The 15,226-nt window shown below is 40.1% G+C and overlaps 1 protein-coding gene across 6 annotated transcripts in view; it reads right to left on the bottom strand.

Moving 5' to 3' along the window:
• Positions 1-3,369: 3,369 nt before the first annotated feature.
• Positions 3,370-15,226, bottom strand: part of LOC309701800 (nuclear receptor ROR-alpha A-like) — a 176,424-nt gene continuing 164,567 nt past the window's right edge. For all 6 annotated transcript variants that reach the window (XM_082526033.1, XM_082526034.1, XM_082526035.1 and 3 more), the window contains 3 exons: positions 13,905-14,015; positions 13,635-13,747; positions 3,370-12,782 (listed from right to left, as the gene is read on the bottom strand). In XM_082526033.1, coding sequence (XP_082382159.1) covers positions 12,618-12,782; positions 13,635-13,747; positions 13,905-14,015 — 389 coding nt within the window. In that variant the 3' untranslated portion in view covers positions 3,370-12,617. The remainder of the gene's footprint in view (positions 12,783-13,634; positions 13,748-13,904; positions 14,016-15,226) is intronic.

Below are 15,226 nucleotides of genomic sequence, written 5' to 3'. Positions count from 1 at the left end.
AATTTCAATCAAAAACAAATTAAATGATGGCATTTAGTTTTGAAATTTATGTATATGGAATTTCCCTAATAAGATGGAGCGGCCGAAGAGTGAACTGTCAAAAGTACTGAATATGACGTCACTTATTTATGTGCGAATGTTTAATAATGAAAGTCAGTCATATATCCACAAACACAACAAGCTGAAAGTCAGTGATATATGTATATGTGTGTATATATATATATATGTATATATATGTGTATATATATAAATCATAATAATCTGACAATACTATAATATTGGCCATATTATATTTACATTACCACAGTGAGATGACTTTAGTCTCATGAACAACTTTAACTAATTGTTATTTACTAACTAATCTTAAATGAAATGAAGCCCAACAATCATGTTTTACAGTCCCGTGGTTTCAGCCTCAGATACTCAACTAATCAAAGTGATGTCATAACAAAAATGAATGACCAACAAAACATTTTTCTCCTTCATTTCTGTCACACAAAGCTGTATGTAACGTGTCTCGCGGTTAGTATCATGGTTGCTAGGCAACCTGAACAGCGAGATGAAGCGTATACCGTCCCATTTCACAAGCCTCTCACTTCCGCACTTCTCATACTTATAGTACGCACCGTACGTAGTACGCGTAGTGCGCGTACTTCAAGCGTGCAGACACTGAATTGGGACACAGCCTATATGTTTGTGTATGTCATAACTATAACTGTGCACGTGTACAATGCAGATAAAAACAATACAAGTAAATAATTACATTGAGCAATAACTATTTATTAAGAACTTTAATACAAATAAAACAGGACATCTTTCTGCAATGATAATAGAAAAAAGAAACACTGAGGTAACCTTGAGCAATAACAGGAAAAACATTAATTTTGACATATTTTAACAATAACAGAAAATCCTCTCATCTTTAGCATTACAAAACTGGTAAAACATTTGTTCTGTTATCTTTTAGCAGTAATAAAAAAGAAAAACATTCATATATGGACCAATAGCTGTACGTACCAGTGTGTTTAAACCTGCGAGGGTTTGTAAAAATAAATACCACCCTGCAGCGGCTGTAACACTCTTGTTGTCTGTCAATAACAATCATTCCACGTCACGTCTGCTGATCTGGTCACAGCTGATAAAACATTTTTCCTTCCTGTATGTTTGGCACTGTCATCAGCTCGATGCACAGATGCATAAGTCAGCGCATTCTCCTCACGCTCGCCCCATCTCACAAGTGACAGGCATCTATGAAGAATACTGGAGTACTTTTTAGTGCTTTTTTTAATGCATTGCATTAAAAAAATCTATGTTTGCATTACTGATAATAATCCTGCTCACACTTGGTGATGATTTGTATATCAGCTCCAGCAGTGCCAGATTCGTCTGCATGCTCTCCAGCATCCTTTCACCTCCTCAGTCTGGGTTTATTCAACATAATTAGTCTGATAGATTTTACTTGAATAAACAAGTTTTGAACTAAATAAATACAACTTAAATTCTTATGATGGACATTTGCAGCAAAAACTTGTTGTACTTCTAAATCATTGGCAAAATCATTTATTAAATTATGAAATTATGAAATAACTCTGGATGCATTTTCAATAACACTGTCGACCAAAATTACCAGAGCCCACTACTGCACTAAGTATGGATGCTGTAGTCTGGTAGTGTTATATAATCAGGCAGCACTCTGCGTTTGTTGTCGACCACTTGGACTTTTTTCACAGTTGCATCCTTCTTCAGTGTGTGAATGTGTGTGTGAATGGGTGGATGACTGGATATGTAAAGCGCTTTGGGGTCCTTAGGGACTAGTAAAGCGCTATATAAATACAGGCCATTTACCATTTACCATTTCTTCAGATGAAACTTCTTTTTATCACACTCGACGGTATCAGAGACAGCAACCGGGTGTGTGTCTGTTCTCCTCTCTCTCTCCACAATCTAATTCACTGGTGAGATCACCCAGGAAAGGTCCTAAAGGTGGAATCCACTCACCTGGTTGTGAGGTAAATATAAATATGCTTGCAGGATCTCCTCTGACACAGTCTTTCTCATAATAGTCATCGACGTGCTTCTGCTGCTCCTCAGGAGCTTTCACAGTTTCCGGATAACCAACACACCGACGCCATGGGAGCAATCGTCTGTATGTTACGTGTTTGGTGCCATGAGAGCAGTTTGGAATGAATCTATACATGTAAATGTGTTTTACGCTCTGATAATGATCACTTTGGAAAACACTGTCTGATGGGGTTAAGGTTAGGGTTAGGGCTGGAATAGACAGCTGGAGCGAGTGTTACCGCCACGAGCAGCATTCTACTGGATTCAATTATGAATCTGGAGCGTATCGTAAGGATGCTGAAGGGTACCTCTTGCCTTACTATAAGATGCCTCAGGACATGATAAATCATCGGTATGTTGGGAATGAGAAACTGGATGCCTCCTGCTTATGCTGTAAAAAAGTTTGGATGTAATTGTTAAACAGCGTGTCTGTCTTATTGGGAAAGTGCCATACTTCATCAATACAACCTGTTTTGTAGCCTCAGCATCACCATACATACAGCTATGCAGCTGGTTCTGCTCCTCACATGGAAGGACAGACAGAAGCACAAAGTGTTCCTGTCATTGTTTGGAATATACAAATACTGAGGTACTCCACCCAGCTTAAACAGATGCTGCCACTCCTGATCTGTGCAACTCCATTTCTTCATCCGCTTTAGAATCATCATTGCTTTGATGACCTGATGCAATTTCACCAAGAAATATATATACACATGTACACTACCAGTCAAAGTTTGGACACAGCTTCTCATTTAATGGTTTTTCTTTATTTCCATGACTATTTCCATGGCAGATTATCACTGAAGGCATCCAAACTATGAATGAACACATGTGGAATTATGTAATAAACCAAAAAGTGTGAAATGTTTTATATTTGAGCTACTTCCTAATATCCCCCCTTTGCTTTGATTCCTGCTTTGCTCACTCTTGCCTCTCTCTCCATGAGCTTCATGAGGTCGTCTCCTGAAAAGGGTTTTCCAACAGAAGGAGTTCCCAGAGATGCTGAGCACTTGTTGGTCCTTTTGCCTTCACTCTGCGCTCCATCTCATCCCAAACCATCTCCACTGGGTTTAGGTCAGGTGACTGTGGAGGCCATCAGCACTCCATCACTCTCCTCGGTCAAACAGCCCTCACACGGCCTGGAGGTGTGTTTGGGGTCACTGTGCTGTTGAAAAATAAATGATGGGATGGCATGTCACTGCAGGATGCTGTGGTAGCCATGCTGGTTCAGTGTGCCAACCAGCTGTTGAGGATTTATTTTTAACCACCAGCAAAAATAAGAGAAATTAAAAAAAAAAAAGCCAAAAATTCTCTTTCCCAGTTTTATTTATTTTTTTATATTTCACATACAGCAGCTCTGTTTGTATCAAAAGCAGTCATGTTTGACCAGTTGAAATGAGAAACTGACAGCCCCAGGCCTAACACACTGATACAGGTACAGGCTGGGAAATAACATTACTGTACTATGATATTTCATAATCATAATTACATTTGATAATTTAAAGGAAAATTCATTTTTTGTAGAACTAAGGACCGTAAACAGGTGCATATTTCTTAGAAGGAATATGTCGTCAGATTGCACATTTTATTTCTGACAGTGAAAGTTTTGTGAAAGTTCATATTATTTAAACTTAATGGAAAATTTAGATCAGTTAAAAAGTTAAACATGGCGACCTGTCTAAATGTCACTGTTGGACAGTTATAATAAACGAACAGTAAAACACAGGTTTCCTTTAATGTGTCCTCCTGTGAGGAAACATACATGTAGCAAAGCTGGTAAAATCGAGACCCTGTTAACCTAGCACCTACGCATTTCAAAAACACAAAAACAACTGTTACTAAAGACTGAGCTGTGCATATCAAACCATGTATCTTACATTATGATGCATATAAATCAGCAGGTACTCTAAAAAGACTGATGCTCAGCAGCATCTATAGCAGTATTTTCTTGTGGCCTGTACAGAAAAATCGATGAAGTTACTTACAGAACGAGGGGCGGCCATGGAGGGTATGCATTTAGGTGATGGATAATGACAACGAAAAATGTAAAGTGATAACACAGAACTATTCAACAGGTAAATGAAGAATTTTCATGTCTGTGAGTCTGCTACGGTCAGATTCATCATTAAACAGTGAGCGTGAGTAAGGACATCTGTATGCCGGCCATTTTTTGGGACTGCGTTGACTCATCGGCAGAGAATTCATATTACAACTCATCGACTAGCATGTGGCCCAGGTGGCACACTTCAAAGAAGTATCCACCTCTTAAGTCTGGCATCATTAGCCATTTCAGGTTCCAGACTATTCCTTGGTTTCCCAACTCAAATACTGAGACTTAAGAATGGCCCAAATTTGTTCATCTTCAATGAAATGTTTACTGTGGCTGCTCTAACAGAGGTTACAATAAAGTTTAACATCCATGAAAAAGAAGATTTACAAATAGAGCTGAACATGACAGGAAGTTAGCTCACTAGTCTCCGTCTAAAGATGATAAACCGTGTTCAGACTCACTTTGGACTTAAATGAAGACAGAAAACTAAACAGCAGCAATGTTTCAAGGTTTTTGGAAGTTGGCCTAGCTGGTGGCTACCTACAGAGCTACAGTTAGGATAATTATTAACACAGTAAAGGTAAAGGGGATGAACGACAACATTTTTCCCCTCGATAAATTCAATGTGAGCGTCCCCGATGGGCACAGACAAAGGAAACCTTATGGCAGGGAAAAGACGTGGAAAATGAAGAACACCTAATGCATCTGTAAGGTTAGTCATTAAACTGAAACACATGTTTAGTGCCAGTTTGTGCCAGTACAGCACTGACACAAGAGATTTTTCCTTGTTGGGTTGAGTACAAAGGGTAGTTATGTTTGCGGTTTGATGTGCATGTAAGTAAGCTGTTATAACTGTAAACTCCTTTGATGTGCTAAGTAAAAGAAAGACTACTGTACTGTATGTACTGATTACATCTTTAGACATCATCTGGTTACATTGCTCAATAAACTCAAATCCGTGATGCACCAGACTCAAACAAGCTCTCCTCCACACTGCTTTCATTCATAAAATGCTCAACAAACCCCCAACATCCTGGTTAACAGGTGGATTTTCCTGTTTCAGCTAAGCTAGCCAACAACGAAGACCCAGTGGGAGAGAGTAAAAGTGGACATCATATGCTTGGTTTTTTAAGAAAAAAAACACTGTTGTAGTCAGAGGCAGTACAAAAGTGACCCCTTAGATTGCTGAGTTATCTACCATAGAGTAATGTAAGTAAGTCTATTAGCTGCAAACAACCATGTTCTGCACTGACACAAGATGGCACTAAACATGCTCTAAAAACTTAAAACACGTATTTCTTAAATCCAGCTTCACGTATAGCAGGGGTGTCCAACTCCAGTCCTCGAGAGCTGCTGTCCAGCGCAGCTGAATCAAATGGTTGGATTACCTCTTCAGCATGCATCAAGTTTGGCAAAGGCATGATAACAAGCCATTCATGTGATTCAGGTGTGTCGGAACAAGGATGCGTCAAAAAGCTGCAGGACAGCAGCTCTCGAGGACTGGAGTTGGACAACCCTAAAAGTTAATTTAGAGTAGAGTAGGGCTCTATGGTGTAAATTAGCCTTAATACATTTCATGTCCACTTTATTATGCTGGTTTGGAAGACACGAGGAAAATTCCTAATCCTAAGCTTCATGTACCCGTTGAAATCTTCTGCACAGAGTGACTCTTTTCTGAAGCGTTCCAATAATAAAACTTAAACACCTATTTCTTAATAATAATTGCTTTCTGGCAAGCTGTGAGAACATGGGCTATAGTAAAATTTTTAAATATGAGCATAAAAAGGTGCTGCACATGAATAGCACTAAAAAAAAACAAAAAACAAAAAAACAACCCCACAGAAGCTCACAATGACTACGGGTTATTAGTGGCTTTTTTTATATTAAATAAAACAAGATACAAAGTAACACAACACGTTAAAAAGGCAAGACCCTTGATGAACGTAGTAGGAGCTTGGACCTGGAAGCAGGGTTAATACGTCATCACTTAACAACCAGATAACGAAAGCACTGCTTCACCGTTAGCTCCTGTGTCCACAGTGGAGTCTATCTAGGCCTGCTCCTAACTTATCAATTAAAATTTGCATTGACATGGTTTTTTGTACTCTAACCAATAGACAAAGCATAAAATGGCAAGATTTACATTATTGCTTTACATAATTTATGGCTAAAGTTAGGTATAGAAATACTGTTACTGGGCTAAAGACTGAGACGTGATGAGATGAAGCAGAATGTACAATGGTAATAGGGATGGCAGCCAACATAGGTGGACTGATATGATTAGGACTATGATAGAGTTGAGTCTGCAGGTGGCGAAACCTGCAAGCTTTGTGACCCATTAACCAAATTCAATCGTCTGTAATGTGCTTTTACAATAAAACTTGACCAGCAGGTAAAGCAGGTACATTCTGAAAATGTAACCAACGAAAGTAACCAACACAAACACATCCTGTTTTAACAGAAAAGCATCCTGAGCTACAAAAATATCAGACTTTGTGTAAAGATTGCAAATTAAATTTGAAGTATCAGCATTAATCTCAGTTTTTAGATGTTTCGATGACACACTTGACAAAGAATCAACCAGGAACGGCCACAGACTGAGCCACCTGGGAGGTGGTGCAGGTAATAAAAACGATGTATGATTCTGCATCTCTACATTGTTTCAGCCTTCTATAAATGTATACATTTCTTTAAATTACAGCACAAAACATACAGACGACCCTACCACCCAGCAGATTATCCAGTGATGATCATCATCCAGGTAGTTTTCTTTCAAATAAGGTCAAAATTTAGTTTTACTAGGTCATTACTAAAAATATAATTAACCCTCTGACATGTAACTAATCATAGATCAGTGATGTGGGCGTAGAGCTAGACTCTGGAGGAAGAGAGTGAAGGATGTTGAACAATCCTGCACATCCATCCTGAACAGGCACATGCACTGTGACTTTGATCACAGAGACTGAAACCTGGATTTTTTCGCTTGCCAGTATCTTGTGTATGTATCACAGAACATTTCTTTTAATATGTAAATAAGAATATTTATATACAATGAACTTACAACAAAAAGAGAAAGAATTATCATTAGATCAAACGAGACTGTTGAATCATCCCATTTCCAAAGTAAAATCACTAGTCTTGTTAACTTCTACTCTTTGGTGTAATGCTATCTGTAAAGTCTAATTGTTGAATGTTGTCATTGTGCTTCTTAAATTTGTAAGGTCTGAGTTCAATCTATAGGATCAAGACATTCCTTTGTCTCTGACCATTGGCTGGAGAGGCTTTTATTGCAGATACATTCTATCTGAAAGATCTGTTTCTTGTGATGTTGCTTCCTGCTTTTATGATCCTTTTGGTGAGCAGGAAGTCATGCATACATAGAGACACAACTTCTCACACACTCACTCAAACACACACACACACACACACACACTCTCACATGCATACAGATGTTTACACATACACACACATAGTGCCTTGTCTTAGAACCATTTTTGGGGGGTTATGGTGGGCGTTGCTTTGCTGTGATGTGTATTGTGTGAACTGTCTTCCCAATAAAAGGCAGCAAGCGGAGGCCGTCGCCGGGGTCATTTTGTGGTAGGATTCAGAGAATATTCAGGAATTAGAAAAAAGCATCAAATCCTTAGAAAAAGCCTACGCGTCCCACCAAGATCAGGAAACATTGAACAAAATACGCAAAACAAAACTAGAATTAAATGAGATAATTGATAAAATAAAAATAAAAAAACAGAATTCTTAGTATGTAGCTTACAAAATTACAAACATGGTAATAAATCCGGTCAATTTCTAGCACACCAGCCAAAAATAAATAAAGAAAAAACAACTGTATGTGCTGTTCAAGATTCATCTGGGAACACAGTATATGACCCGAAACAAATAAACAACATTTTCAGGAATTTCTATAAAACGTTGTATTCACCACAAATAATGTGGAACATAAAATCAGCCTTTATGTGGATGATGTGTTACTTTTTCTCCAAAACTCACAAACCAATATCTCTGGGGTGATTGAATTGATAAACTCTTTTGCAAGAATATCAGATTACTCAATTAACTGGTCAAAATCTACAGTCCTCCCGATTAATTGCTCCCTCCATAATTCTTCTTCAACACTACCACAATCGGGAAATATAAAATATTTAGGTATTAACGTTTCTCCCAAGCTTGCAGATCTAACTAAATTAAACCATATCCCACTTTTAAAGAAGGTAGAAGGCGATCTGGCTAGATGGAAATGTCTACCCATATCACTCATGGGAAGGGTTGCCGCTATAAAAATGATGGTCTTACCAAAAATAAATTATTTATTCTCAATGATTCTCACTTCGGGGGTGGGGTGCCATCAGCCTCTCGGCCTGGAGCTCGGTCACTCTGGCACAGTTGGTTGCAGGCGGAGCTCACGGGCACGTCACTGCAACCCCCCCTGGCTTTGGCTCCGCGGCTGCTGACTGACCCCTCATCTGGGGCTTTCCTCAGGTCTTTCTGGGATAGTGGCGCGGCTGCCCCTCTGTTGGTCTTCCTTGGCCTCTTGTGTTCTGGATGTCTGGAGTTTTGCTCACAGGCTGTACACACGGGTGCTCACAAACACAAACTACACCCTTTTTGGCTCCTACCTCAAAGCACACTGTGCGCTGTCGATCTTACGTGCTGCACAGTAATGTTTAATATTTAGTATTTACTGTTATATTCACATATATCATCCTGATGTTGTTTATTATGTTGCTCTTTTTTTTTCTTCTGCTTGTTTTCTCTTTTTTCTTTCTCAACAGGTGATCCAGGTGATTGATAGATGGATTTTTTGTCCGCTTATTTTGTTGTTTTTTGCCCTTTATCCCCGTCCCTCTTCCCCGCTGTTTTTCTTTCCCTCTTTCTTTTCCCCAGTCAAATCTGTCCCGTATTTAGCAAGTGAAAATAAAATAAACAATTTTAAAAAAAGGTGAATCAAATAGACCATTACGGCAAGGCTGGGACGGTCCATTTGGTAAAGTAAATCCGTTGGGCATCTTTCTTCACCTTTAGACGAAGACAGAATTCTGATGGCAAAAGAGCCAAACGGGACGGGCAAAAAAAAAAAAAAAAAAAAAGGATTCAGAGTACTTTCTGAGACGCCGGCTGGGGCCTCCCTTGCTAGCAAGTAAAAGATGTTCGTCTTGTTTTTGTCGTTAACGAGAATAAGTCTCTAAACTAGTGGGGCTTGTGGAAACACAGACCCAACACTATCTGTGACTTTCTCAAGTCTGAAGCCATGCGTTGTGTTTTTTTTTTTTATTAAGATTCAGAGGAGCTCACTTCCACAGTCTGGGACCTGTGACTGGTGTGTTTTTGCTGCCTAAGAGGCACAAAAACAACCAAACAGACGTTTGACAGCAAGTCTCATGGATTCATTCACTGTGACTTTCTTCTGTTCTGATGCTGCACGTGGGTAAAAATTCCACAAACAGGGGTGGACACACACACACACACACACACACACTCTAGGCAGTGGAGAGACTGCCTTTAGTGCAACACATCCCTTTCTTCACACTGCATAGTTGTTGTTTCTTCCTATGAGGCAGGGTCAGTATTGCTCCTCAAAGCTTGTTTTTTGTAGTATTGCTCTTATTATATTGAATTCTAATCATGTTAACATGATTTTTCTTTTGGAAATACAGGAGGGATAACACATGTTTAATTGTTTCTTTGTTTTTACTTTTGTAATCCTCTGTGTAATTTGTAAAGTGTGTCTGCTAATCTGAGTGGAGGCTTGCTGCATATTCTTGTTTTACAGGAAAGGGAAAAGTTTAAATGTTGCATTCTTTTTCCAGCATCTAACAGAGTAAAAAGCTTTTAAGCACACACAAAGTAAAATATACAGCTCAGTGTCACAGCCACCAGGTGGTGCTAAAGATTTACTGCTGTGAATATCTGCAGGAGGTGCCGGGACACATGCAACAGATGGGCAGCTGAGGAGGAGGAGGCTGGATGAATGCGAGGGAGGATGGGGGTCACAGTGAAATCATAGAGACTGATTCTATGGCTGTTAAATCTCTGCTGCTGAAGGGAGGAGGACCTGTCGCATGGGTGTTTTAATTACACACAATTTAACCGATAAAAATCATTCGTTATATTGGGTAAAATTAATCAGCTGTCTTCATCATGTTTACTATTTAGTTTGTCTCCTTGGCTACAAGAAAAGACACAACATTAACATCTAAAACAGAGAACTTTGGGGATTTGATGCCTCAGAAGGGATGAGGCCTCAATATAATCTTGCTGACAGCACTGCACAGTAGTTTATTACTCATCAAATCAGATTTAAAAACAAAAAACAACTCATCTTCAGGTAAATTGAAAGAAATGGTGACTGATGAAGCAGAATCTGTATTTATCCTGTGTTATTTCATCAGCTACACCCTGGGCCCTGCAGTGAAAGTTAGGACAGAGTTAATGACAGTCACAGAGGGCAGATACAACATGATGTGAAAGCTCTACAACTCTTCGACACGGCAGACAGCTTGTGCTAAAAATAACATAAAATAAAAGGTTTGCATACACAGGGGGCCACACATGTACACCAGAACACGGCACCCTGGTACAAAGGAGAAGAGCTCATCGAAAGTGTTGTGAACAACCACCGAGTTGCTTTGATGGCAGTACGAACATCATGGCACACAAACAGAACCAGATTTTGCACTGTATGCCTCATAGAGACTGGAAACGAACGCAGACTGGTCCCAGACCACTGCAGAAACAGGAACAGCTTTAATTTAACACATGGATTCATTTGAGTTTTCTTCTTTTCTCAGTTATTGATTTGATATTTCCTTAGTGGGCCTAATAGACTGTATATAAAAGATGGATGACTACCCATCGTTTTTTAACCTTTTTTTTTTGATGATGGATGTCACAATATTTGCTGAGTATGAGGTATGAGCTGATGGTAGCAAGCTTGGTTAGCAAGCTGCTATGAATGCAATGCACAGAAACACATGTGCTATCTGCTAGTTAGTAATAGACGTATAAATGACTATAATTTCACTCACCAAAAACAAAGCACAGAGCTTGTACAGTCTGCAACTCACAGCAGCACATACCAGTTGTCACATAATTTCAATAAAGGCAGACAGCCATCAATTAAGCAGCCATGACAATAGGATATATTTAGGGCTGGATCATGTGACCCTGAGTCCTCCCTTAGTTATGCTGTCATAGGCATAGGCTGCTGGGGGATCCCCATGATGCACTGGGTGTTTCTTCAATGCATCATGGGACTTGTGTTAATAGACCTCTCTGCACTGAATCATACCTGTTATTAAGCTCTGGCTCTCTTCCACAGCATGTCTCTATCCTGTCTTCCTTCTCTTGCCCCAACCAATCACAGCAGATTGCCCCGCCCCTCCCTAAGCCTGGTTCTGCCAGAGGTTTCTTCCTGTTAAAAGAGAGTTTTTCCTTCCCACTGTCGCCAAAGTGCTTGCTCATAGGGGGTCATTTGATTGTTCGTTTTTTTCTCTGTATCTATTATTGTAGGGTCTACTGTACAATATAAAGCGCCTTGAAGCGACTTCTTTGGCGCTGTATAAATAAAATTGAATTGAATGACTTTAAGCTAAATGGATGAGTTAAAAAACTACAGATTCCAAAATAAATGTTTGTATTGTTTTGTAAGTTTGGCATTCCAACATAGGAGTCTCTATGCACCGACTCACTTTCAGAGCTAGCATCAAGTGGTGATTAAAGGAAATGCAGTTTTTGTCACTTTGGAACTGGAGATCACGGCTGTGGTGCTGTGCTATGTATCTGAGCAATGACTCATACAGTATTTTCAGTAAATAGCACTGAAAATGTTGCAACTGATGTCACTGGATAGAAGTCAAGAGGACGTTGGGATTATTTGATCATTTTGCTAATATCAGCTGAGACTATGATCAATGTAACATAACATTTCCACAAAGTATCCAAAGTTGTAGAAGCAGCTGTGTGAATGTGGTGCTTTTCATATGCACTCACTCTCACAAAGGATAAGAACAATTTTACTTTGCAAATTAAAATTAGGAAATTATTTTTGCTACCTTTTAATCTTTTGATCATAAAGTAAAACTGTCTGTGGACAAGTCAATGGATCCAACATCATTCTCTCCAACAAACGCAGGAAACTCAAAGCTTTAACAATCAGGTAAACGAAACAAAAAACAAGTATCAGTGCGAGTACTGTTAGAGGTGAGTCTGATCCAGGTTCAGAAGCCTGGATACATGACGTGGGCTAATGAGACCACCTGACTCCTCAGAGCAAACTCACAGACACGAGAGGAGGACGAGGAGGAGGAAAAACAAACTGAGGAGAAGATGAACTCGGGTTTCTTTGTGTCTGTGTCAGGTGTCCAGGAGATGAAGTACAGCAGCTGCACAGTCGCCATCTTCGGCTGTGTAGGACGCCGCCCCGTCCGCAGTGTCTATGGAAACTGGGCGCAATCTGTCTGGATACACCGGCTTTGGTGCCAGTGACAGTTCAGTCGCTGTTCTGCAGGGTCAGTTCGAGGTCAGCACCGAACAGCTCCTTATAAAGAGGAGGGAAGTGCGATCGAACGATGTCCGGGTAAACGGCTCTGAACGTGCACAGCTTCTCAGTGTGTCGACTGCACAGCGAACGCAACGCTGACGCCTCACATCTGAGCTGATGGGAGAAATGAGAAGAAAGAGGCAAGGAAAGGGAGGAGACAAGGAAACAAGAATAGAAAAGAGGAGACAATAAAGAGAAATTAGGATAGAAGCGGAGAAGTGAAAAAAAGAAGAAGAAGAAGAAAAAGACGAAGAAAGGAAGTGGGAATAAATTAATGTTTAGCTCTTTAGAATAATGTGTAATGTGATCACAAAGAGTCTACCATACACAGTCTCATGAGTATTCTTACACCCTTAACTTCACTGGTGCTCAGTGGAGAAATATGAGTTATACAGTTGTACTTCCACACTTGTCCACAACAGGGCAGCAAAGAGCTATTTCTCCATTAGGCATGCCCTGCTGGATTATATTTACCATGTTTTTGGTTAGTTTTCTCTGCCAGCACATTATTATGATTTTTTGCATCTACAACCAACTCATTGGTGCAACAAAAGAATACTGATAACCACAACAACTTTCAGTTGTGCGTCAAACTGTTTCTGAGTTGACAAGTACATCGACAAGCACAATACAGTGCGTTCATTGCAGACATCACTGTGTATGTTTCTGTAATTATGAATCTAACAGTCTGCTCAAAGACTTTAATCAAAATCATATTTAAATGTTTAGTTATCATTGTTATCTATTCATTTTCAAATTAACTGTTTTACTAAAATGCTGAAAAAAATAGTTAAGCACTTTTTCGGATGTTAAGCTCGAACTTTTCAGAAAAGTCTGTGTGGCTCAAATTTGAGTATAATTTTTAGTTTAGTTCCCGTCTGCATGTTTACGCTCCATTCATGTACTCTGTGTGTGTGTGTGTCACACACACACACACACACAGAGGTTTGCATGCACCACGGGTACCTTGTTCAGGACTTCGTCCTCTCTCTGGTTCTTCTGCAGCACATGTTGCAGAGCAAGCTGAGTCTTCTGCTGCAGCTTCTCCACCTGCAGCTTCTCCTGCAGCCACGACCGATCTAAACAAACACACACACACACACACACACACACACACACACACACACACACACACACACACACACACACACACACACACACACACACACACACACAGTTATTTAACTCAACAAGTCAGTGTAGAACATCTGATCAGATGGTGAAGGAAGGACGTACCTGCAGAAAGCAGAATGAACGCTGAGAAGAGAGCAAGCTCGTCCTCTGATAGGTGCAGCGAGCACATGCTCTTAGCAAAGTCGAACACCGCCGTGATGAAATCATCACAGCCTGGGAGAACACGGAAAACACCGGAAACATGCTCAGTGACTTACAGAGGCCAACAGAAACGTCAGATTGCATCAGTAGCGTTGTAGAAAATGTAATTATCACATCAACACATATTTTATTATTTAAGACAATCCAACAGACAAGAACTGCGACATCATTCCTGTGCTTTTGTGATCGATGATCCAAAGAAGCAGCCAAACGTTCCCTGTTACTTTTTTTGGGGTGGCTTCTTTTCTGATGCATCTTGAGATGTTTGGAGTAGTTAAAAAATGTTAAAAAGACGCATCTTCAGTCAAAGAGAAGCACTAAAGAGAAGGAGGACATGTGATTTGGAGGCACGGTCTTCCTCTGTGGCAGGCTGCAAGTCAAAGCAGCTGCACGAGTGTTCAAACTTTAGTCTGAGAAAGAAAGAAAAGCAGGCATCTGATTCCACTCTGTTCAGAGGGCACACAGGAAAGGATGAAAAATCAGGAAGAAAACCTGATGGAAATGTGACATTACTTCCTGTATTACTCTGAGCAGTAACCCTGCTCAGAGTAATACAGGAAGTAATGTCACATTTCCATTGCTCAGGTCCCATGCTACACCAACTTTTCCACACATGAAAACCAGGAACCTGAACCAAACAAGCCACCTGGTCCACATGTGTCCAACCTTACAAACCCCTTTCATCAGTGAAAAACAAGGAAAGCACCAGCTTTTGCACACCTGAGGCTTTTTTCCAACTCTGTTTCTGCGTTACACGACCCCACCCGACTCTCAGGAATCAATACAGGAACAGATAAAGCTTCCAAGTACTAAGAGAAGCCTGTAGTGATGAAATTCCAAGAAAATATTTCCCCTGAAAGTTAGCACTGAATCTTGGTAGAGATAAAAGTTATTCACAAAGCGTCTGAGCCCTTAAGAGAGTTCCTGAAGTGAAAAACCGTTAGGAGGGGCTAGGGAGACTTTTAGGAGGCTTAAGAGTTTCTTTAGGAGAGGAAAAAATGGCAGAAGAACCAAGTGTAACAGTACTGGAGGAAGAAGAATATCTGCAGTGTTTAAACCTCAGAGGATGTTCCTTCTCCACCTGCAGACAGTTAGAGATGGAGGGGAGGTTGGAGAGACGGCTGACTTTTTGAACTATTCACTTGGTCTTGCTGTGAGGTGGCAGTGCTAACCACTGCACCTCCGTGCCCCACATTAGAAACTCTCTGAAAGGATTCTCAGAA

The sequence above is a fragment of the Aulonocara stuartgranti genome (genome assembly GCF_965226115.1).
Source record: "Aulonocara stuartgranti genome assembly, chromosome: 1".
Classification (NCBI taxonomy): Eukaryota; Metazoa; Chordata; class Actinopteri; order Cichliformes; family Cichlidae; genus Aulonocara; species Aulonocara stuartgranti.
This window is presented reverse-complemented; position numbering and strand designations above follow the sequence as displayed.